Here is a 27,064-nt window from a genome sequence, read left to right on the forward strand (position 1 = left end):
CGGTAATGAAAGATTAATGTATATGTCAAACTTCAGTTTTTATGCACTGACCATGATCTCCAAAGTATTATTTTTAGTAAAGTACTATTATTTTTTAAACCAATAACAGCAGTTATGTATATGTCATAAATGATCCATAAAACCATATTCAAGATTCCACTCTCTCACCAGAAAAGTAAACGTTTACTAGTCCTGCCAGCAGAGCAAAAGATGTGCAAGTTTAATTGAATGTACACTGAAAATTCAAATCCTATAGAAAGAGGTGAAAGATAACATCAGTGTTCTTAAGTCAGTGTCTGTACACAGAGAAAGGGATTTGTAAGGACTATAATGACTATATAAATTACTTTTAAGATGCTTATACATTACATCTCCTGCCTTTTGGAAACATATGATCATTCTCATCATTCTTTCAAATTTCTGAAGTAGGAGTTCTGGAAAAACAAAACAAAACAAAACAAACAAACAAAAAACCAACCAACCAAACAAAAAACAAAACAAAACAAAACACAAAACAAACGAACAAAAAAAAAACAACAACAAAAACAAACAAACAAACAAACAAACAAAAACAAACAAAAAAAATCACAGCCTCGACACAGCCTTGTCTTAGCTTTAGTACCAGAGGGGTGGAGGGAAGAATAATGTTCTCTCTGCTTGATCATCTCCTTTAATCTTGACTGCAAAACACGTGAACCGCTTGAATTCTTAAGTCCATCCTCTTCAGATCAAACAGACTTCATCTTCTCAATTTAAAGAAATAAATTAAAAAAAAGGGGAGGGGGGGTATTGAGTGATAAATAACACATTTGTCTCTAAATAACTTTGGGAGGCTATCTGGTTAACCCTTGCATAGTGTTTTAATAATTTACGTACCATTGCATGTTCACTCACTATGTATAATCACCATGAACATTACAGGCAGTTTGCCCATTGGCAAAATTCAATGATTCCTATGTTTAATGGAAGGTTAAATGAAAGCAAGAAAAATGCATAAACAGCTATTTGATATATGAGAATTTAAAATAAATTATAAAGATTTAGATTGCGACTCAATGACTTTTCCCCTCAATTATCTGATTTAATTTTAATTCACTTTTAAAGCACATTCTACAAGAAAGCAAGCTCTTACTCCTGTGGGAGATAAGAGTAAAAGCAAAAATGGGACAGATTCTTGAAACATTAAAATTAATGATGTCTGAGAAATCATCACAGTTATAAACTTTGAGCCTGACAGTTTTAATTGAAGGCTCACAAAAACTGAGAAAAAGTTAAATAAACTGAAAGACCAGATGGTCTCAACCTCTAGGGAATTAACTACAGACAAATAAATTGGTAAACAGGAGTCAAAAGTCAGAAACAAAAGAAATTCTGGTGTTTTGAGAGGTCTGATTTCTGATTAAAGTCTTGAGAAGATCATTTCTCTAGAGAAAAATACAAACAAAAAACAGCATTCCTGAATAGTATTTTTCTAAGAGCTTTTTCATCACATACATTAAAAAGGTTTAGATTTTTATCTCTGTAACCAAGATCAGATCCCCGAAGATAGTTATTTTCATAAGAGGCATCAAGATTTACAAGTGCCAAAGAAAGAAGAAAATATTCTCCCTCTTTGGCCAGATTTTCTTGATAAATAATTCAAAACAATTAATGACCAGAGCATCAAGTAAGACGACAAACATTAAAGACTTAAATTAATTGCAGTATATTATTTCATTAAGTTCAGTAGCTACAGTGGAGGACAACCACAGGAATATTTAGCCTTAATACTTAGCCTGCTTAGCCTTATAAGAGGAATTTGTACATTACCTTCCTATTTTACCTGCCAGTTAGATTTTTAATAAAAAGCAAGCCTGTGTGAAGGATTATTTCTTAGTGGTTATGTTCTCACCACAAAAGTGAGCTATATTCTACTGAAATTCTTCAAGTTGTATAATATTATGGAAACAAGCTTAATGTAACAAAAATATAAGTTGTTTGGAAAAAAAGACAGTCACTGCTATGTCATATGAAAAAAAATTCAATGTAGCTGACAGTAATTTCAGATATTAAATAAAAATATCAAAGCTGGTAATCTGAAAATATATAAATTTGGCATTAATTTAAGTTTTGTAAACCAGTGCACTTTGACCTTTAAAACACTATTTCTAGAGACCATAACTACAATTAAAAATGGGGCTTTCAGAGTGTAAGCAGCTATTCTTGCAAATCACTGCCTTAACAGGGGAGCAGAAGTTCAGGAAAGAATTTGTCTCTTTCTGTCTGCCAGAAATGTCTGCCAGAATGCACCATCAAGAAAATTCAGTAATTTTCATATTTTTAATATCAGACTGAATCTAGATAGTAGCAGAAACCAAGCATCTTAATCACCTAGCCTGTTCAACCTATGTTCCACATAAAATCACTTACATGTTTTCCTTGCATGTATTTATATAATTCTTACTGTTTATTTGTCCACACAGAACTAAAACATTACCCAAATTAGATCTGGCAACCATACCACCATTCTTGTCAGAAAACAAAAACAAAAAACAAGGATTAAAAGGATTTGAAAAAAAAAATAAAACACCATTTCAGTCTTTAGGTCAGAATTCAAGAATTTTAGTGACAATGGTGGGAAATGAATAATATGGAGGAGCTTGCTCATAGGCTCTGTCAGTTGTTCTTTACATATACAAATGATTTCAATTTCTATTACTTTGTGACAAACATTTCTGCAGTTGAAATGTAACAACATAAAACTTCAATTTCTTTCAGATAGTAGCACAGGCTACAATTACAGGCAAACAGAATTCCTTTCAAATCATTCTAACCTGAGGAAATTATGGGAGACTGGAAAAATTCAACTACAGTTTGATGATTAAAAGTAGAGAGCAATTCAGTTCAGAGGTTTCTGACAGGTCACTAATGACAGAAAATGCATGAGTGACTCATCAAAAATCAGCCCTTTTTAGAAAATATAGACTCATCGCAATACTCTGATGACATCATTTTCATTAATAAAAATCAACAACATTTACCCAGTTTTGCTTCTAAATGATAGAGACTGAAATAAATTCTCTTTAAATTTCTAATAATAAATTCTCTTTAAATTTCTCTACTGAAAGGCAAGCAAACAACCTGCATATTAAAACTTTGGTTTGTGAAATAGAATGGTGGAAGAAAAGTCAGTTATTATTAAAGACTGTCACTCAGTTTTACCAGGAAGAGATTAGGATAACAAATTCTGCTACCTGCTATATATACAATCATATTGTCTGGACTCTTCTACTCCTCCCCTCTCCTCCCCAAAATGCTGTGCAACACCTTGAAATTCACAAAATTTCATAAGCGAGGAAGATGACTTCTGGTCAGAGGAATGCAGGGTAAGAAAGAGGGAGTCAGAGGAGATTCATCAGTCCCTCCATAAAACTTTGGGCTAACACCACAAACAAACCAAGAAACAGTGGAAGAGTAAGAATCTCTGCTACTTCTATAGAGCTAAAGAAGTGTGGAAAGAAGTTGCCTTTTGAAGGAAGCTATTCTGTAATGTGGCTTTGAGAGCAGCAAGAAGAATCAGTCAGAAAACAAAATTAAAGCATTGGAAGACTCACCCCAGTGATGGCCTTAGAAGTGTTACAAAGGTGGCACACGAGCCCAAATGGGTTCACCATCAAGAAAGATTATCTACACCGTTCTGGAAGACATTAAACATCAAAATGAAAGTATCCAATTGTTTATTTCAAAACTGGTGAAAAATCTGACCTGTTAACAAGTAGGATAGATAATACTGAAATTCAACCATGAAAGGAAGAGAACAGACTGAAACTGATGATAGAGTGTCCATGACAAAACAAACTAACCAAACAACAAAAAATACACCAAACCACCATCCACAACCTAGGCCCAGTCAAAAAGGCTGATTATATTTTAAAAGACTAGAATGAAGCTTTGATGAAGTTCGGATAAATGAAATTAGGGTAAACTTTTATTCTACAATTTATTCCATTGACCAAAAGCAGATGATCCAGAAGATCTAGAGTACTTCAGCACTTCTTGCTCCTTCCTAAAATAAGGTCTTCTATACTGAAAAGGAATGCAATGTGACTAGTGAGGTCACTGGAGTTCAGTATTAGAACCACAGGGCACAAAACTAATAAGGTTTAGGAATAGGCTTTTCTCCAAGAATCTCTCTTTTGCACACATATATATGTACATATGTTCTGTAATAAAAAATCTAAATCATACTACAAATGTAGATTGTTTTCACTGCTTTCCCCTGCAATATACCTGTAGGCAGACTTTACGCCATTTTCAGTCCATGCATCCCTCATTTTCACTAGTAACATCTACAAATCTGTTTCTTGTGGACGGAGACTAAACCTCTCATTTTGACAAGCACATAGATTCTGCCATGAGATGCTAAGAAAAAAATTGCATCTGAACTTAAACATTAAAAAAAAAAAAAAAAAAAAAGTCCCCCAAAGTTATGTCACTTTATGGTACTTTCAGTCCATCCAATGTATTTTGATAAAAGAGACTACTTATTTATTTTTTTCCCAATGATTCTTAAGGCAGAAGTTGAAAATTGTATATCTTCAAGCAGATAAGGCAAGTAATTGCTGGTTCATCCTTTCCTTGTCCAGGTATGTTTCTAATGACTTTTTGATTTAGTATGATAAACCATGAAGCATTAAAAAAGGTAAAGTGTGTTTTGAGCTTTCCAAAAGACAAGGAAGTAATCTTAAATTGTGGAAGAAAGCGCAGCAGTAAAAGTTCCTGTTCTCTGAGACTGCAAGCTGCTCACCCTCAAAGTAGGTAGGGCTTACTATAATTTTTTTTGGGCAAACATTTCTCATCAAAACTATGCTAACTGCAACAGAAAGGGAGATACTTATATCAATATAGGTTTTTTTTTCTTTTCTTTTCTCCCCCTGGGAACAGACTTCAATTTCACTTGCACAGCCATTATTCACCACTTTTGAAACTAGCACTTCTAATGTATCATTTATAGGCTAACAACTACAAGCATATTTTAACACTTTCTGCTCCTATTTTCTGTTAGTACAGGCTAATTTTCTTGTAAGTCTTGAAAGCAGCTATCTGACATTAGTCAAGATGAAACCATCTTAGATGTATATGATTTCATAATAATGCCTGCTCACACCTGAGTCCGATGGATTTTCAGTACAGGAAAGCAGATACTTCTAGAAACAAAAGGCAGTGATAAATCTCACACTGCTTATAAAACTGGATATCTAAGGCTTAGATTTTTTTTTTTTTTCTGATAATAATTAAGAATATTAAGACTTTGAGAGGTTATATCTTACTATGTAACATGATTTTGCCCATCACTTGGTCTTACTGATATTAAATCTCTTTGATCCTGATAATGTCAGCACAAAATGCGCCAGCACACCAAGTAAATAATTATTCTAGCTTCTTCACCTAAATTTTGTCTATTGAATGTTTCAGAAAAAGAAGAAAAAGTCAGGCCAGTAGTTCTAAAAAGATGAATGATGCAACAGAGCTCTATTTTCTACATCCTGCAGTGATAAGTGAAGCAGAAAGCACCAGCATAGAGTTATTGTTTGCTCCCTATGCTAATGTCAACAATGTAAACAAACCAATAGCAAGCAGTAGTGGGCACACCTTCCTTAATCTCAGTCCTTCCAGGAAGAGGATTTGTGATTTACAGTGTTGGTAGTGAGTCATTTTCCCCCGCACATTAGCACTAATCAGGAAAATAAAAGGTTTAATATTTATCTTTGTCTGACTCACATGAACATCTGGCAATTGAAAGTTATTAGTCTGATATGAACTAACCTTTGTCACAGAAAAGCAGAAAGATAAGCAAATACTGATTAAAATTATTTACCACAACTACACTGTGAATCCTTGTACACATTGGTCAATTCTTGTTAGCAAGTTTGGAGGGCTTCTACAATAATTTTCTAGTAAATTCATTGCAGAGTAAATGCACTATGAATGCATTTTTGTCCCACTTTACTAAAATTATGCATTCATTTTGATTGATTTAAATATTTAAGACTGAAGTATGTTGCTATTAAAAAACATATATAATGAGTAAAGTTTCATCCATCTTCTATTATTTTAGTAGTAATAGTAGTAATAGTTTTTGTAACTTGGGCATTTATGAAAAGTTAATAGAATATTTGCTGAGCTATTTTTGCATGCTTTATATTGCACTTGATTAAATTCTAAAAAAAAAAATAAAAATTTACTAAGTAAAAAGATTCTAGAGCAAATCCAATAATTTGAGAAGTTGTGGGTGCATAGAAGTGATAGGGCCAGGTTGGACAGGGCTTTGTGCAGGCTGGTCTAGTGGAAGGTGTTGGAACAGGTTGGAACTGGTCTTTGAGGTCCTCTCCAACCCAAATCATTCTAGGTTTGGGGAATTGATGGCTGCTTTTTAATATTTAAATATATATACCCTTTAATATGTAAGGGTAATATTTTGACTGTCTTTCCAAATTTGCTGCAAAGATTTCAATAAAATTTGAAGAATTTACTATAGCTGTGCCATGTCAAAATCTTATGTTATTACTTTCTTGGTAGTGCTGTTGAAAGATCATGGAAAGAAGGAATAGAGCTTCCCGAAATGAGAACTGACGAAAGATATTAAGGATAAAGTTCACAATAGTTTTCTTTGATCGTTAGAATTTTGAGGTCTGTCAAAATTCATGATGCTTGCTTTCTACCTAGTAGAGTCCTTCCTGTGAAATTCAGGTTAGCTGTATTGTATACAAAACCATGAATTCATATTTTAACTCATAATACTACCTGTGGTCTCAATACTGAGACCACAGGTCACCCTTTATGTAAATTTGCTGCAGCAGTATCAGTAAAAACCTCCAACTATTTTGTTAGATGGAGATTATAATATGCTTTTCTCAAAGAATTATTTAATCCTCTGGGCTTGAAAAAACAGGATGAAAAAACATCCTATTCCCCTGAAAATACCGGGAATCTTTGCTATTCATTAAAAGCCAGGTTTTAACCTGAAACTATTTTCAGAAGTCTTGTAAAACAATGCTTAATTTTTTGACAAAGCATTATCTTATAACATAGACAACTAATAAAATCCTCCTCCTCTCACCCCAAAAATGATGTATGTTACTTGTCAAGAAAAATTAGGTAGTATCTCCATTACTCCAAGTTTACCATATATTTACCAGAGGTAAAATGGACTCATCCTCTTGAAGCAGGAAATTTCCCTTGTGTCCTCTAAGTAGCAGTAGTTTTTATCTCAGCAATCTGCTTTCAAAGCTCTTGACAAAACCAGTTAAAACTTACACCTTCATATATCTTACATGCATTAGCAAGTGCGTGTACAATTTTAAAAGCAGACATACATTGCTTAGTAGAATGCTAATAAAGATATTGCTGCGTTCAGAACTAATTTGATTCTTCCTCTCACACTTCACTCCTTGTAACACCCAATTTATATATTGTCAACATTTAAAAAGTTTTGTCAGTAATCTTATATTGACCTTTGTCAGTTGGGTAACCTGTGAAATGGAACTTATGACAAGATTTTTTTGTTCATAACAATATAAATTATGTTTTATATTGTATTAAAACAAAGAAAAAAACAGTATTGATACTAAGTATTATGTAGGCTTCCTGAATTCCTTTTTTTTTTTTCCTTTTGTTTATTTGGTTGTGTTTGTTTTTTGAAAATCAAGATCAGAAGCACCAGACAGCATGGTGTTTTATTTTCTTTGAAGCTAAGCAAGTACCTAATACAAAGAAAAAAGCCAAACTGCTTTTTTTCTTCCGTCCAGACATCATTTTAATTTGCCAAGTATCATGATGATATACAGTCTGCCTACGATTTTATATAGTATTACATTTGCATTTTATTTTGCTCAGACTAAAAATAATAATATTCAAATCAACAAAATTTATTGAAACAAATCAACAAAAATTTTTACATTTTTCAATGCCTAAAATTCTCACTAGAATATTTCACATTTTAAGTAAAAATGCCACATTCATAATAATTTCAACCTTGGGCAGTTAAAACAATCTTTTGCTGTTATTACGAAAAATATAGCTCCTTCCAGACTCCATTTTTGTACTTCAAAAAAAAAAAAAAAAAAAAAATTAGGAAAAAACACAGACTTTTCAATTACTTCTCTGCATAAGGCAGAACTACATAACGCCAGAGTATCTGAACAGATCACAGTCTGTCTTTTTATGGTTGTAAATCAACTTTTTTTTTTTTTTTTTTTTTTTTTTTTTTTTTTTTTTAATATTCATTTCCACTTTCATAGTGTAGAATTCAGCTCTTACCAGGACTGTCTGGTGGATTCACTGCTCTCTCTTCCTACTCTACAAGTCTCAAAACCTGTGGGAATGTAACAAATTCCAAACAAATTTGTCTGAATATAGTTAGATATAATAAACCTGAAAATGTATACACTTCTTAAACTGTATGAGATTTATGCCTCTTTATAAAACATGGCCAGCAAAGCCTTCTGTGAATAAGTAGGAGGGAGCAGGATTTATCCCAACCAACAGGAGTCTAACTATATCAGCTCTGAACATCTATCTTGTTGCTAACGGTTTATAACGTGTTTGTTCTACTAAAGAAATACTTATGACCCAATGCTATCAGAAAATATAAACAGATATGAGTAAAGCAGTTGTGTATCTTAATATACGCTGTTAACAGTTTTATGAAAATTTGATTACCCAAAACTACTCACAGATAAGTTTTCCTTCATTCAGCTCTGCATTTTTCCTTCATTAGCTGCTTATTTACTTTAAAACCTTAAAAAAAAGACTGTAAACAAAAAGTAATAATTCTATTTGTTCATTTTATTTTTTTGTTTAATTATTGTAAAATAATTATTAAAAATGTACTGTTATGTAACAGTATGAAACTTGATAAAGAAATCTCAAAGACGTTATCAAGCAAATCAGCTTGAGCATGTTTTTAGACCTGAAACCTTCCCAGTGATTTCTGAATATTGTATTTTGCAAAAATCCATTTCAGCTATAGTATAGCTTTTGGAGCTTTACTAATGACAAGTAATTAAAAGAGTACAGCATTTTTCAGTATGCAGTTCCACAGATAAAATTATGTACTTTATTTCTTATTGGGATGAGAGGTCAGTCAGTCAGTCTTGCTGCATTGTGTAAGAAAAAATAAATACCCAGCCAGAGTGCAATAGAAAGATGAAACAGAGAAAAAGATAGAACAAAAATATCTGTTTCAAGATTAAACAAAGACAAGGTCATTCTCCGTGGCAAAATTAGTATAGGATGTGCCTTTTATGCCACACAGGAAAAACTGTGGCAAAATATGGAGAGAGTGCATTTTTTAAGAATGTGTGCAAGGGAATATCATGAAAAGTTAGAACAATTTGAGCAAAAGTCTCAATTTCAAGTGAATTAATAAACTCTATTTACCCATTTGTTACTTTCATTTTCAGATGAAGTGGCCTTAGTTCAATTTAGATGAATTAATTTTGAAATTAATTCAGTTATACTTAACTGAATTAAAGCCACTTTGATTGTGGATAAGGGTGCCTGCATAGAGTTTCACTTAAACACTTTCAAAATTCATTTAGATTAATTTTTCCCAGTGTCTGCATGGAGACAAAACCCTTAAACTGAGCACAATGGGAAATGCAGAAATGATGCGTGAAGTGCCTTTACAAACTTATTTCTGAAATATCCTATTCAGCAACACAGAACTTCATCGTTTTCAATGCATTTAAAATGTGTGTATATAAACACACACATGCATGCACTGAAACTCAGGGAGGAAGAAATAGGCATAGGTTTTCTCCCACTAATTCAACTCTAGTAGTTCTTTGCAAATCAGTGCGTTATGCTTTCATGGGAGAACATAGTAGCAAAATTAATTAAACAACATGAGAAAAAGAGTTCTTAGAATGATACCTTACACTGCTAGAAATGTTTTCTTGTTCTTCGTTTTCATCATCATGGCTGTATGTGAAATCTGTAGTCTGTTCCCTCCTTGCACTGATGTTTAATGTACTGTCCTAAAGTTGTGAACCTCACTCCAATAGTTGTTCAGTGAGCTGAATAAACATCTTCTCCCTGACTCTTCAGGTTATATAACAACACATGACACATTTGCACATTTTGCCTACACAAGGTATATTTCATTTTTGATTTTCATAGCCCTCTTGCAGAAGATGCCTTTCATTTCAGAGGAGGTTTATTCTCAGTTGCTATTAATCACTAAAATATTTAAGTATTTGGACAGAACTATGAGGGCAGCCTATTTTACCACGTTCAGGGATACTGACAAGTCAGCAAATATATGGTAGTGTATACCAAGTGAATACATATTCCTGAAACTGGAAGACATTGGAAAACAAATCGTCACATATTGATAACTTACTTTTTCCTAGTGGTAATGGTGTATTATGAGAAGGAGGATTGTTGGGGATGTCTACCACAGAGCAATCCAAAAATAAACCTGAATAAAAACAGTACCATCTATGAAGGATGTCCAGATAATCGTCAGTAGCAACCAGTTGCCAGCTCATTCTTATAGCATCCCAATACTTACTGCGTATCTTACATTCATTTTAAAATGTTGATTTGGGTTTGACATAAACTAAAGGAAACTTGAGCCTAATACTAAGAAAATCAGACTTAAAGATGGAGAAATAAAATAGTATCAGTTTATTTCTAATACTAATTCACTGGATAAGGTATTTCGAGAAATTCATAGCTCATTAACCAAGCTTAATACATATTTTTTTTTTTTTTTTTTTTTTTTTGGTGTGGTGATTCCATTAGGATTACACAATGGTAAATCAGGCCCAAGTTGTAGGTTTTCTAAGTATTTACTGGAGATACCAAAAGCTTTTAACATTCCCATTTCGTTTTCTGTCCACACTAATATTCTAGATATTAAAAACAAAACAAACAAATAAACTAAAAACCACAAGCAGCAAAACAAAAAAAAACACAAGAGTCACCATAGCAAAAGGTACTAAGTGATTCTGATCTTGTTTGAAAGTTTCTCCCTTACAGAAACTCTAAGAATTGCAATGTAGAGAAAAACTTAATGCTGCAGATCGACTCTGACATTTGATTTGATTCGTTATTTGATAGAATTAAGCTAAACTCTAAGGGTAAGATGCACTTTATTTCAGAGTAAGTACATACATGCTGACATATACTCCCATTACACATTTACTTACTACAGATATGAAGACTTAAAAAAGACATGAAATTTCTGAACAGGAAGGCGTAAGATATAGATGCCAAATCAATCAAGTACATTGAAAGTCCACAGAGACTGAAAACCATTGTTCCAGGGAACAGGAGCTGTTAATAAAATAGTCTGAAATGCATGTGGAACCCTATTTTATGTGGAAATTAATAATATACACATTTAAGTGATCAATACCACTCAAATAGAATATTGATGTTCTATGACATTTCTGTAGATGACTATCAAGTGCAATGATAAAGGCTGAAGAAATACAATGTAGCTGTAAATAATTTCATTTCAATGATTCTGATAATTATATGCAACTTTGCATATGCAACTTTGATAGACTATATTTAGCAAGAGTTTCAAATCTGGTAAGACACTTTACACAGTACTGATCAAAGTGAGCTTATGACATACAGGAGGTTTTCTGTAATATAATGTCACAGAAATTTTGTTTTGTTTTGTTTTTTAAAGTGTCAAGTCCTAAGATCACTTTTTCTTTTAGAGCATATGCTGGTCAGTGAAGCATAAACTACACAGCTGTTACATCTACTGTATGACCTGTAAATACTGAATTAGCCATTGTGCTTTTCAATTCTGGTTCATCAGATTTGTGGTCTGAGGGGCTTTAATCTAAATTTAGCAAAGGAATACAATTCAGTGTTATCTTGTCTATCCATAATTCATAGCCTCCAGCCTGTTTTGATCTAAAACAATTGTTCCTTAAAAAACAAAAACAAACCACAGAATATATGAAAAATCCAATACAAGGATTAATAACAGAAAACCTCTAGGAGTGCAGTTTGACACTCTATGAATATATATTTTCACACACAAAAAGATAATGTTAACAGATGCTGGCTTTTTAAACAACCATCATCATTCCTGTGCTAAAGCTTTTATTCTACACTAAGAAAGATTACCGTATCAACATCTTAGAACACAAATAATACAATTTAGTGAATACATCAAAACCGTGTGGTACAGTAAGACCAAATCCATTAAGATGTCTCAAAACTTCAGAGCATTTTTTCTGCAAAGAAGGAACCAGCTTCCTCTATTGATGATCTTCTGGATACAGTCTCTTTAGGAAGCCCATAAGCCATACAATCGCAAATATACAAAGAGAACTACAACCATATGATTCCCCTGCTTTATGTCTTTTCCCCTAAGCATCAACGCCACTAGACTCCTACTAGAGGCAGGAAACCAGGCCAGACTGGGCTTTTGCCTGACCCTTTATGGCTCTTATACCCTTAATTCAACACTTTACGCTAACATTTGAAAGAACATTACCTTCAAGTTTCTTTCTGGAATACTGTATTGTTTTGGTTATCACAAGTAACTTGTGATTATTATTCTTTTAATTGCTTTTGAATAACTCTTTGTGACACCAATGGAAGTAAGTAATATAAAATCTGGACTAAGAGTTATTTAAAACTATGTTCTTCTTAATTTGGAATTGAACCCAAGTCATTATTTTGAATCTCAACAGGAACAAGAAATCCCATTCTTCTAGGAATTCTTTTCTTTCCTTTTCTCTTCAAGCAGGCTGTAGCAAGAGAGAAGAAAGAATGGGAGTCCTGTTGAACGAAGTCTGCTGAATAGAGGATCATGGGGGAAATAAATGATTGCTGTATGGTGGCTCCCTTGGCTGTAAACCAAAGAAAAAGCAATGGCAAATAGATCCCTAAGGCAAGATACTAACAGAGTGTTAGTCAGAACTAGATTTGAACTCTATGTGCATACTTTTATAAAGGAACATTTTTAGGTTACCTTAATATTTGGAATATGTATTTAAAAGAGGGAATTAATTTTCAGTGGGATAGTAAAATGCTGAGAAATATGGTTACTATTTTGCTTTATGTCAGCACAACCAATCAGAACAACACATTCTCTCTTTCCAAATAATGTATTATGAAACCAATGCAGCAGCAGATGTATTCAATAAATAGTTATATTTTAGTCTTATCAATATTGAATACTTCAAGCCCAAACATTTAACTCACTTTCCAAAAGTAAAGAAGAAAAATTTCTTTAAACACACAAATTGTTGAGCTTCAGTGGATCTGGTAACACGTGTACTCAAAGACATTTTAATTTCAATATTCAGAATAGAGAAATGAAAATGCCACTAAAAGCTGTATCATTTCAATGGCCTAAAACTTAAGTATCATCAGTTTATTCCATGTTCTAAATTGTATTTAGTACACTTGTCAGGCACGCATACGACCAAGCTGGCTAAAGATAAACCAAGATGACCGAATTACAAAATCAGCTACCAGAGTTATCCCATCTGTAAGCTGCAAATAATTACAAATTAACTAACTCTGAGATGTCAAAGGAATAAATTTTGAACCAGCACAAAACAAAAATGTGCTAAATACGTATCTAATTAATTGATATAACTCTTCGAGGGGGAATTTAACTTCAAGTTGATTAAAGAAATCTAATTGTCTGTATTCTGTCATGAAGTTCCCTCAGAATCAAAGCAAAGCTGAGGATGAGTTTCATTCCTTAGAAGAGATAGTGAAGCAAATTAACTTTACTTAGAATGACTGTCTGTGTCTAGGCATATAATGAATATCTATTTAGAATTCCTTTCTCTCTAAAACAGAGTATAAGTGCTTCAAAAAACAAACAAACAAACAAAAAAACTAATACAGCATTAAAACCAGTAAATTCCTTCAATGATGATTTGGAAACTCAATTAACACCTGCAAGTTCTTTCATTGACAGTTTGGGAGAAAAAAATAATTTAGACTAATGAGTTAATTCTATGTAGGAATACAGAATTTTAAAGATGTGATTTTTATAACTTACAGTCAGGTAGTTATTCCATGATCATAATAAATGCAGACCTGAAAAGTACAGATATGTTGAACAACAGTTTGACTACTGTACAACCTCTTCTTAATATAGGCCAACTATACAGAGGAAGATTTCCCAGTATGAACAAGAATCAACATTCGTTTACTTAAAAATCCATTTCTGACTGAGATGGACTCAAGAGACAACCTGTCTTTGAGATACACTTTTAAAATATGATGTAAGAGTGCATGACTACTGTCCCAGTAAGTAACACATGACAGTCTAAAATGGCAGACAAGAATAAAAAATAGACTTCTGATATCACAAGTCTTCTTGTCATAAAGTGTTTTTTTTTTTTTTAAAGAAAACAACAGAAAAGACAACTCCTTCTCTCCCATCACCAAATGTCTTGCTCTTCCCACACCCTCTGACAACATACATTTTAATAGAGCAGAGAATGATCTTGTGAGAACTGTAATCTCAACAAACTGATTGTCAGTTTAGCTAGTTTTCCACTCTCCTTCTCTCACTCTTTCCTACTTCATTCCCCAATTAAAAAAAAAAGATTTCAAAAGTTCAGATAATGGATGAGTTAACTAGCTATAGGAGTGCTTACAGTCACCATAAATACATAATATCTCATTTGTGTGTTCACTAGTGTTTACACTATTCCTTCCAGAATAATCATTGCTAACTCCATTCACAGAGAGACCAAAACTCCAGTCTCCAAAATCATGAGACTTCCTTAGAAAAAAAATCCATAATTTATTTTTTCTATATAATTTCATGTAGGTGTACATGCACGTGTGCTCCAGGACATAGAAAAAATTTCGTGCAGGAGAGAACTGTGGAAGTTTACTTCAATTTTAAAAAATAAGAGAAAAATACATTCTCACGTCATTATTTTGTATAGGTGTTTTTAGTGACTACCACTGTATTGCATCAACAACTATTGCAAGACAATGTTTTACTTCACAGAATTTTGTATCTTTTTCTTTTTTTTTTTCTTTTTTTATTTTTATATTAAGACTGAAATCAACTAACAAAAAGAATAAGAACATGCTATGTGTTTCTGGATTCACCACAAAACAAAACATTTCTCAAGTTCCACAGAATAATAACAGTCAATGGAATAAGGAAATATTGAAACCCATACCCACCTCCCTACCCCCCACCCCCCAAAGAGAAAATCTTGACAAACTTCCACTAGTATATTTTTGGTAAATTCATTCAGCCAGCAAAACTGAAGATGACCAAAACACTCACAACCAACACTCTGCCAATTAAATAATTTCTTCATAGACAACAAATAATAAGGTCACATTTTCAGTAATATTTTAAATCAAATTTCACTTCCTATATCATGGATACATTTCTGAAGCTAAAGATAGCTCAACAGCATACCAGTAATTTCATGAATCAACTCATTTATATAGTCTCTTCATAAGTTACTTCAAAAGAGGTATTCTACATAAATCATAACCCTTGGTCTACATTCCGCTTAAAAAGTAGAGATAACATACTCACTACCCAAACTGGAAATATGCATTCCATTGCTGACTTCTGCTATACATTCTATCTATATATATACATGTATATAAATACCTATAGAGATATAATGTGTGTGTATATATATATATTCTTTCTCTCTCTCTCTCTCTCTCTCTCTATATATATATATATATTCTTCATGGTGAGAGAGATGGAGCACCAGAACAGGCTGCCCAGGGAGGTTGTGGAATCTCCTTCTCTGGAGATATCCAAGGCCCATCTGGATGCCTACTTAGGCAACCTGCTCTAGGAAACTGACTTTGGCAGGGGGGTTGGACCCAGTGATCTCTTGAGGTCCGTTCCAACCCCTACAATTCTGTGATTCTGTGATAAAATCTTTGGAAAATCCCCCACAACATAAAGAAGATTGTTTTTCTATGTAGAATATATATATAAAACAACTCATAGACTCTACCACAAAATTAGGGAAAAAAGAAACAAACTGAAAATATTTGATATGTGACCTCAGAAACTGTTTTACTTGCCTTTAATGAATCACCAGATTGTTAATTGAAGTTCAAGCCACTGCTTTCACTATTAAAAAGTGAAATTTTGAATTATTTCTCAGTGAGCACCTTAATATCACATGCAGGGTTTGAATCCTCCAACACAAACATCTCTCACACTTGTGCCATTGGCTCCTTCCCCCAGTTATCACATACAGCTGGACATTGGAAAGTCACGAAACAATTACATTTCTAGAAGGAAAACCCACACTCAGAAAACATTTCTTGCCATATCACCTGCTAATTTTCAAAGTAATCTATTTTAGTGAACTCTTTATTGTAATCATTTTTTTTATTAAATCAAACTATAACCAACAAATAATCAACTATAATCAATCTATAACCAACAAAATAAGCCAAGAGGAATTAAACCAACCCAGAAAAAAAAAAAAAAAAAGTTATATATATTTCTATAGTTACTAAAATTATCTGTTTAGAAACCGAAAATGTCTTCTCTAACAGCAAAAACAGGTAATGCTCAGTTAAACATGTGGTGAAAAATGTTTTGAGTAATGAATTATAACTATTTATTGGATGCTGAGGTATGTTCTCTCCGAAGGTTTCAGAATTTCTCAGTGAAAGTTAAGTAAGCATTTAAAAAAAGATTTTAGAAAACAGTAGCTGAAAGTATTGGACTTTGTATTTTACAGAGCTATAAAAATAGAACAGTTTATTAGTATAATAGCAAAATTAGAGTTCAAGTATAATTTCTCAAAAGTGAATGCACAACCAGGAATTTTGCTAGTACTCTCAGTATTATACTTATTATTATCTTCAAGCCACTAAATCAACTTAAAATATAATCTAACAATTAATTTACTGCATTATTTGTTACAGTGTCAATGTGTTTCTGTTACAAGATTTATCTTAATTAGTATACAAACTATTATTAAACAGTGTAATGCATATGAGGAAGTCTGGTAATTTTGCTTCCTTTGTTTCTAACAAAGGAACTAATCTTATAATGCCCTTTGAGAAGTCCCAAAGAGAACTTTTCCATAACAAGGATGGTGCAGAAAATCGGAAGAAAAACTGGTGGATGAGAAAGTGAGAGCATCTTTCTTAGATATATATTGAATGCATACATAAAATCAATACGACTAGTGCCTGTCCAGAAACAGAAGATTGTTTCACAGGAAAGCAAATGTGAGTTGAAATAACAGTTTTTTATATCACAAATTGGTAACTTTCCAAGTCCTTTTGTTCTTCTTCATAGGTACACAAATTAAAAATCTAAACTGTACATAGCATTAATGGAGAACTTAATATCAGTTAAAATATATAAGTTTTAAACATAATATATGTATCAGAAACATCAATACCATAAACAGTGAAATACAGAAAACACATCCAGGTGACTGATGTGATTTGCAGAGTAAGTCTTCATCTGCTGAAGACAGGGCATGATAAGTGAAGATGGACATGAACTTGTAATGAAACATTCTAAAGTTTGTTTTATGCAGAAACCACATATAAAACAGGAAAAAAAATGATACATTTTTCCTACTTTAAAAGAACCTAATGTGCATTCATTGCATTAGTATATGTTAAACAAATGTAAGAATTGTAGAAACCCTTCTGTGTGCGTACTATATTTGACATTGTTGCACATGCATAGATAGTATTTTGAAGCTATTTCATTTTCTGCATGTTTAGAAATAGCAGCATAGCCTTTCACATCATAAAACACATTGGCAGTATGTGCAGAGTAAAGAAAGCATACTGAATGCAGAACATCAAACTATATGTATACTGAAGATGTCATGAAAGACATAAATAAAGACATTTTTTGAGAAGGAACAGTAGTAAAAAGTACAGATATGCAAATGTCTGATTTGAGGATTTTGTAAGAAGAAAGATAGGGACAGTTTGTCTTGTTTGGGTTTGATTTTGAAGTTAAACCCACCCAACCAATTGAATGACAGACGCTTTACTTTTTTCTATAGCTAGAACTCAGTGTACAATCACTGCTCACCTTCAAGCAAATTCATACCTGCACAGAAAATACTAGTTCCTATGTTACATGGCTGTAATTCAAAATAAGTGGAAATTCTTCCCTGATCTTTTCTTAGTACTAAGTGTTTCCAGTTGATACAGATTTTATTTTAAAACAACGAAACAATGGCTTTAATAAGAGAGCTACCAGCAGTGACTTTTCTGGACTTTTCTGTATCTCCCAGATTTCATGTATAAGACCGAAGAATAATCTAAAAACAGTATTTTAAAAAGTAATTATAATGAATATGGTCATTCAGAATATTGAATAAATAGATACTATATGTCAAGTTAGATTCTAAGTCACAATAAAAGTCACTATAGGATAATACTTAAAACTAATTTTTAAAAACAAAAAGTATATAGAATAAATGTTCAGGAATGGAAGCAGGTTAAATAGAATAAACTTTAAAATCTCGTTATTACATAAAGATATACCTTTGTGACGTTACAAACAAACTATCCACAGAGTAAGAAGAAACAGACCTAGAATCTCTAAAATCAATATAAAGAATTTACATCCAAGCAAACTTATGGGAATAAGTTCCCAGAGCAAATTCCCAAACCAATATCAATATCCAATATAAGAAAAGCAAAATGCTTTGTGTGCCATAGCACACAAAGAAAAGGGCAGGTAAAAAGGAAAATGGGCAAAAGTAGACAATTCCCAAAGCAAAATGAATGGGACAAACTCTAGTGTGTAAAATGAAGTGTCTTGGTATGGATATACAATCATGATTTTTTTTGCAATACTTGGAGAAATGATACTTTGAAACCCAAATAAACTATGATGAAATTCTGATGTCCATCAGAATTGAGCCAAAGCCATGGTAATATGCCATACATGTAAACTGAGAAAATAGCTTTTTTTTTTTTCATGGTGTCCTGCTCCACTAGGCAGTTTTTTATTTATTTCTGCAGTCATAAAAGGTAGAGATTAAGAAAAAAAAAAAAAAAAAAAAAAGGATAATCTTGTAGTAATCTGTTACAAGATTTACACAGGCATACTCAAAGTTCATCATATTTGATGACAGAAGTGCCATGATACTCTCTAAAAAGTGATGTATGCTGGGAAATGAGAGAAAATCATGTTGGAAATGTTGATAACATAATTCATGCTACACGTATGACACCCTAGAAGAAGAAGTACAGAATGATCCTAATGATATAGTGTAGCATGATCCAACTGATATATTGTAGGTAGTACAGCAGTATTTTGTTGGGTATTTCAGGTTGTATTTTGTAAAAAAGATGTATGTGGTTATGCAAAATTGCTATGTGAATCTTCTCTGCACAAATGTGTTTCAGTCTCTTGTAATCTTTTTAGTGTAGAAGTGAATGAAGAGATATCCAGACTGGGAGAACATGTCCAGACTGGACCAGAAAAACTAGTTAAAAGCAGATAATTCCTGTGAAAGTTGTTGAAAGTATTTTCATTTACATTTTAATTGAGTTCACAAATTCTACACATTACTTAAAGTGTTAGATTTCCTTAGCTGATCTTATTGCCCTGAAAAATTCTGTACGCATGCATTCTCAGCATGGAAAAAAAAAAAGTATCTTTAATGTATAAGCAACTCAATGAAGTTAGTAACACTAAGAATATGCTTGAATGAAAATACTTTCCTTAAACAGGTTCACAGGTAATTAAAATATATATACATGTCTGTTCATGAAAATATATAATCTAACAATCTGGAAGATAAGTTTTTAAATGCTGTCACTGCAGGTACTGTTCAAATCTTAGAGTCAAAACTACTTGTTTTTGTAGAAATACCATAGGAAATCACAGAATCACAGAATTTCTAGGTTGGAAGAGACCTCAAATCATTTTGGAATCCACTGGTAATCACCAAAATTATCATAGAATCATAGAATCATAGAATATCCTGAGTTGGAAGGGACCCTTAAGGATCATCAAGTCCAACTCTTGACACCGCACATGTCTACCCAAAAGTTCAGACCATGTGACTAAGTGCACAGTCCAATCTCTTCTTAAATTCAGACAGGCTCGGTGCAGTGACCACTTCCCTGGGGAGCCTGTTCCAGTGTGCAACCACCCTCTCTGTGAAGAACCCCCTCCTGATGTCAAGCCTAAATTTCCCCTGCCTCAGCTTAACCCCGTTTCCGCGGGTCCTGTCACTGGTGTTAATGGAGAAAAGGTCTCCTGCCTCTCGACACCCCCTTACGAGGAAGTTGTAGACTGTGATGAGGTCTCCCCTCAGCCTCCTCTTCTCCAGGCTGAACAGGCCCAGTGACCTAACTGCACATCTAACAGTCTGGCTTTGACTTTTCTAGTATAAATCATAATTATTATTTATATAAGACTTAGTTTCTGCATTAATGAGAAAGTTAATTATTGCACAGTCTACTAGGCAGCTTCTAAATGGATACAATTAATTATCTATAAAGATTCTGAGAATTTTACATACACTGAATTGCAGTGAAAGGCACTTTCATTATAAAACCTATTAGGAAATAGGTCCTATACAGCTTAAGACTTTTCCCTTCACAGTTCCTCTTTGGGACTTTCTGTGCTAGCCCGAAGTAGTGGCTGGCAGTGGAAATCCTTGCATTAAGTTATTTTTGGCAATCCTATTAACTTTTACATATGAACTTACTATAATTTTATAGATTTTCTGTATGATCTGACATTCATATTGATTTTATGCAATAATATATATATATATTTACATACTGATCGTATATTTTTCAGTAACGAAAATATTTCTAAAATTGTATAATGTCTGAAAGTGGTATAAGCAAGTGATCATAGGATTTTCCCAAAGAACTTCAGAATTTTTCTTCACGATTAGCATATCTACTACCAAACATAGTACCAATTTAACCTTTAACATTTTAGCGTATGGACATCACCTGTAATGCAATCTGACAAATCAAAAGGCCACTCTGGCTCAGAAAAAATAAAAGAAGTAAACAGAATTGAAAAGTTAAACGGAATGCATGGAACATATTATGTGGAACTTGAATTTCAGAAATTAGGGATTATATACATACAGGCTATGTTTGCTCCTTTGAATTCAGTCCTGTGTCAGATGAACAAGTAAACTTTTTATTTAACAAGTTTTTTTAAACAAGCAATGAAGCTGAAACTGTAAATTACATTAATAAAATTATTTCCTCAAAGTCCAAGTGTGAATACTGAGTCTACAGTCCCCTATAAACTACATGTTTGTCTGTGATAGACAGGAGGCTTAAAAATTCACTTTATGTTGACATTTTAGTGAGGTAGAGGAAGGATTAACTGTATAAGTGATCTCTTTACACAATGGAGATAATTTCCAGGATCAGACTAGAACAGGGATTAGGTCCAGACTACTGGTCTGATGGAAACCAGACGATGGAATCATATTCAGTGGTAATAAAATTTCATAAACTGTTCTCACATTGTCTGAGTTCAAATGTTACAGCAGACCTATTTGTGTGCCATTGTTGTGATATCCATACAGCACAGTCAGGTCATGGGACAGTGTTTTGGAAGCACTTTGTAACATGATCTTAAACTGGAGTCTTGGGCTGGGAAGATGCCATTAAGCCAATTTAATCAGAGATGGAAATGACCACAGTATCAAAATACAAGCCACTGTATCATAAAACAGGAAGCTATATTATCTTGAGGTCTCTTCCAACCTAGAAATTCTGTGATTCTGTGATACTGAGCCTTTTTTTTTTTTTTTTTTTTTTCATCCAGGAGTTCAGTTGGGCAGTGAAAGCTGCAACTACTGATGGCAGAAATGGGATTTTAGATCTGCGTCTAAACTCTAAAAAATGAACAGACAGCTACTGACTAAATTTATATCCATTTGTACAAGTGCCTGAAAATATCACTATGGGCAAACTATAAAAGCATTGATTGTGTTATTAGGAGAGTTTGTGATCATCTGTTTCAGTTCTCTCCCATCACCTGTCCACTAATTGCTTTATGAACTTTTAAAAATTTATTAGTACAATTGGCTATCAAAAGACAGACGGCATAAAAAATTGTTTATGCTTAGTAAGCAGATGATTTACAATATTGTACATTTGAAGAGGGCTATGAATTTTACCACAAAACAATGTAAACATTCTCATTTAATAAGCTTTTTTAAGGACAACTTTTTATGCTTTTATTAGAAGTAAATTAAAGTTGTAATCACCATTTGTACTCGGTGATTTTCACTAGATTTTTTTTCTTCTTTATGATTAATCCTGTGCTAAATAGAGGAAGATTCTAAGAATAAGTTCATCATCTAAAATGACATTCTAAATAGTCAGAGTAATGAGTGCTTTAAAATACAGTGACTAAACATTGGAAACTAGGAACTCCCACCTCCGCCACAAATTCTCTATTTTCCTGAATTTTGCATAGCACAATCAGGTAGAGGTTTACTGTTTGTCTGTGAGAATATACAGAAATAATTTTGCTTGTGGATGATGATAAAGAATCCTATTTTCTGTTAGCATATACATTTCTACAGATTGTTCTATTAAACAGTGAAGAAAATAACATAAGGAATGCAACTCATTTGAGAATAAATTAAAGGAATTCTTAGCCAAAAAGTTTCAGAGAACAAAAATGAATAGAAACCCCTTGTTTTTCAGGATTTGGTTAAAGGAATATATTTTATTTATTCACATATTTCATTTAAAACCTGAGCACATTTAGTGCTAAAACCTAAAGCCATGAAACTAACATTTAGTTGAATCTCCTGTAATGCGCTGTTACAAAATTTACAAATTCACACATGTGATAACTAGTGATCTATCTAATAACGTGACTTCTGCCAGAATAAATATAAATTAGTTTAAAATTTCTTTGCATGGAAGTAAGTTTACTTTCTACATTCCAACTTCTTCCTCTGGGTACGTAGTAGTCTTCCTTCTGTACGTTGTATAAACTCAGGTAGGTTCAAAATACATTAGGAAAGATTTTACTGAGCTGTTTATAGGGTAACATTCTGCTAACACTTTAGAAAGGGTTTCAAACATGTATTCTGCCTTGCTCTGTGTATTTGGTATATGAATGCTGATATGAGAGATGGGAAACTTGTATTTATGATACAATTCGTTTTAAGAGGAGAGAGACACCAGTGCTTGAACATCAAACTTTCAAGAAATGCATTTACTAGAAATGCTGTTACTCAGTTTCTGAAAGAACAATATTGGTACAGATGATAAAGAAAACTTTCCAAATTACGTAATTCCACGTATATTTCTGTACTGACAAAACATATCCCATACATTGCAGAGCATTTCAGGGTTGCTTCTTGCAGAAATCTTCTTTTAGATGTCTGATACTTGGTTTTCATCTTCTGTATGTCTCTTTTAAGAGACAACTGTCTATGTTATCTTATAGACAGAGATGTTAACACTGTCCACAGAGGAAATGAATTACATTGCAGGTAACAAATTTTAACAAATTCTTCCATTATTAAGAATGGCTCTTTTTTACTAGAAGACCCTGAAAGCACAAACTACTACATCACTGCCTAATCTTTATATAAGATTAAAATGCAACAGAGAGAAAATAACTTTAACCAAAATACTTTCAAAGTTCAATACACTGGTAGTATTATCCAGAAAAGTATCATTTTGTCATACTAAGTATTTAAAGAAATAAGCCTATTAAACTGAGATTCAGCTGATGGATAACAAAAATTAAACTCTGCAATACTTAAATTTAATAACATGCTCAGTCAAATGTAAAATTCCATTTCCTGCTAGATCAGAATTTAATTGTTCCACTTCATTATTTGATAATAACAGTACATTCTATTAAAAGGCTTATTTGTTATTTTATTTCTTGGGCTACTACTCAAAAACTGCTATGTAACACTCTCCCTCTGTATATAGTTCAGAAAATAGAGAATATAATATTATTTAGCGGAAGTAAAGATAATTTCCCTAGACTAACAAATTTCTGAAATCTGAAATCCAGAGAGCACCTCACTAAAACAAATATTCCTGAATTACTTCAAATATGTTGCTTATACATTGAAAAGTTTGCAGAACTGTTCTGGGTCAGAACTGTTTGCAGAACTGACCCAGACACAGAATGCACAAGACATTTACTCACTTCTATTCACATCCTGCATTCCTTCATTCTTCCTGATTATATTTGTGGATATCTGTTAGCACAACAAAATATTATGCACCCAATACACTAGTTTATGGATACTTAAATGTTGAAATTATAAACCAGTTTACAACACCAACAACCCATAAAATACATTTGCCAAATCAGTACTCTGCTTAAAGGTTCTACTCAAAACACATTAAAATACTTGAGTTATATTCACAACTGTACTGACTTACCCTGGTAGAAGAATTCACCAAGGAACTATTCAGATTGCCAGTGTTGCACTTGAAATTTAAATGTTGATCAGAATGGGAATCTGCTTCCCATCTTCCCAAATCATGCACCAACTTGTCAGAATTTGCAGATATTTTCTGGAAAGCAGTGCAGGTCATTCCTATGAAACTTGATGGCTTGATCATAAAGGCCTCCAGAGCAATATTATGAGATACCTGTCAAGAAAGATGCAGGTATGTTGCTAACTCATTAAGCGTTATTACATTATACATGCATTTTGTATTTACTATACGTATGTTATAAAGGATTGTGCACGTACATGTACACGTACAATTGCTTTCCATACACATGCATATGTGAAAGAAAGAAAACTGAATTTATTTAAAAAATAAAAAAAAGATCTAGAATTCTACAACAGTACAGAGGGTTTGCTTGAAAATTCCTTAGGGATAAGTAAAAACAGATGACAGGATAGCAAGTAAATATACAAAAGGACTTAATTTGTCTCTCAATTTGTATCAGTTTTGCGACTGTATCATTATCAGCTTCAACAGACTGAATCCCAATTTAAAGCATATACATATGAAGTGAATTAGTAACTGCAGTAGTAGGAATTATTTAAAAAACGGGCAAGGATGTGCTGTCTGCCTCAGAAGTGAAACAGAAACATGCTTAGCTATTTGTTGTGTGGACTGATTGATTTCTGATTTTTTTATATATATTTTTTTTATTTTTGCAGATCATGTTCCATTATCATGTTTGCAGAATACTGTTAACATAGAATCATAGAATGGCTAGAGTTGGAAGGGACATAGAAGATCATCTAGTTTCACACACACACACCACCACGGGCAGGGATGCCACCCACTAGATCAGGTTGGTCAGGGACTCATCCAACCTGGTCTTGAACACCCCATCCACAAGCTCTCTGGACAACCTGTTTCAGTGCCTCACCACCCTTTATGTGAAGAATTTCTTCCTAACCTCTAATCTAAATCTCCCTTCTTTTAGTTTAAAACCATTCCCCCTTGTCCTGTCATTATCTGAGGTACTGGGTCTGGCTGGAATGTTAACTTTCCCAGCAGCAGCCCATACAGTGCCATACTCTGTACTTGTAGCTGGAACAGCAGTGTTATCACACCAGTGTTGTGTCTACTGCTGAGCAGCAGTGGCACAGCATTGGGCCTTTCTCTAACCCTCCTAGGGGGTGGGCAAAAAGTGAGGAGAGAAACATCACTAGGGCAGCTGACCTAAACCAATCAAAGGGATATTCCATACCATGTGGTGTCACACTCAGCAATAAAAGGTGGAAACAGGAAGAAGAGGGGAGGGGTGGGCTGTCGTTGAGAAGACGTCGGTCCTCCTCTCAAACACCGGCTGCGTGCGTTGAGGCCTTGCTTCAAGGACGTGGTCAATCATCGCTCATTTGTGGGAAGTAGAGAGTAATTTCTTTCCTCTGCACTTCCATATAGCCTTCATTTATTTTGTTTGTTTGTTTTCCTCCCTTCTTTTTATTTTTCCCTTTTTCCCCTCCCTTTTTCCCCTTTCCCTTTTTATTTCCCCTTAGTTAAATTGTTTAGTTCATGGTAGTCTTTATTTAATTATTATAATTATTTCCCTTTAATTAAATCATCCTTATCTCAACCCGTGAGTTGTTCTTTGCTTTACTTCTCCCCCTCCTCATCTAAAGGAGGGGGAGTGAGAGAGCGGTTGTGGGGTTTAGCTGCTCAGCACGGTAAAACCACCACATCTGATTGAACAAAAAGTCACTTCCTATCTTTTTTTATAAGCCCCCTTTAAGTATTCATAGGCTGCAATAAGGTCACCCCGGAGTCTACCCTGTAGGCCAAACAGCCCCAGCTCTCTCATCCTTTCTTCATAGGAGTGGTGCTCCAGCCTTCTGGTCATCTTTGTGGCCCTCCCCTGTACCCGTTCTAACAGATCAACAACCTTCTTGTACTTGGGGCCCCAGACCTGGACACAGTAGTCCAACTGGGAACTCACATGGGCAGAGCAGAGGGGGAAAATCACCTTCCTCTCCTGCTGGCCACCCCTCTGTAGATGCTGCCCAGGATGCAGTTGGCATTATGGGCTGCAAGCATGCACTGCTGACTCATGTTGAGCTTTTCATCCACCAGAACCCCAAAGTCCTCCTCTGCAGGGCTGCTCTCAATGAGTTCTTCTCACAGTCTCTACTCATTGCCAGGACTGCCCTGATGGAGGTGCAGCACCTTGCTCTTAGATTTGTTGAACCTCACTAGGTTCACATGGGCCCACTTCTCAAGCTTGTCCAGGCCCCTTTGGATGGCATCCTTTCCTTCTGTTGTATCAACTGCACCACTCAGCTTGGTGATACACATCACCAGAATCAAGCCACTTGCCTCAGTTAAAACTTCTGTGTGGAAACACATGTTCTTGAACCTTGGCAATAGCCATTTAAGTATTCAGAAATTCAAATTTCTGCTGTAGAATGGAAATAGCACTGGTTTCCTACTACACATTTGTGAGATGAAGGTTAATAAGCAAATGTTAGCTAGATAATGTTGTATAGAGGATTCAGGTGATTTCACATATAAAATCCATGTTTTTGTTTTTGTTTTTTTTTTTAAAGAGTAGGAAATTCTTTAAACATAAATCTTTTCACTCCACAAATAATCCTATAAAGGCCTGACAACA

General features: G+C 33.7%; 1 protein-coding gene across 6 annotated transcripts in view; it reads right to left on the minus strand.

The window, feature by feature from the left end:
• Positions 1-27,064, minus strand: part of ADGRA1 (adhesion G protein-coupled receptor A1) — a 284,313-nt gene that overhangs the window by 99,315 nt on the left and 157,934 nt on the right. For 5 of the 6 annotated variants that reach the window (XM_084525901.1, XM_084525899.1, XM_084525898.1 and 2 more), the window contains one exon: positions 24,391-24,603. In XM_084525901.1, coding sequence (XP_084382027.1) covers positions 24,391-24,603 — 213 coding nt within the window. Of the gene's footprint in view, positions 1-3,593; positions 3,677-24,390; positions 24,604-27,064 lie in introns of those variants that run through there. The other variant, XM_084525905.1, reaches the window with a different exon arrangement.

The sequence above is a fragment of the Aythya ferina genome (assembly GCF_964211825.1).
Source record: "Aythya ferina genome assembly, chromosome: 7".
Classification (NCBI taxonomy): domain Eukaryota; kingdom Metazoa; phylum Chordata; class Aves; order Anseriformes; family Anatidae; genus Aythya; species Aythya ferina.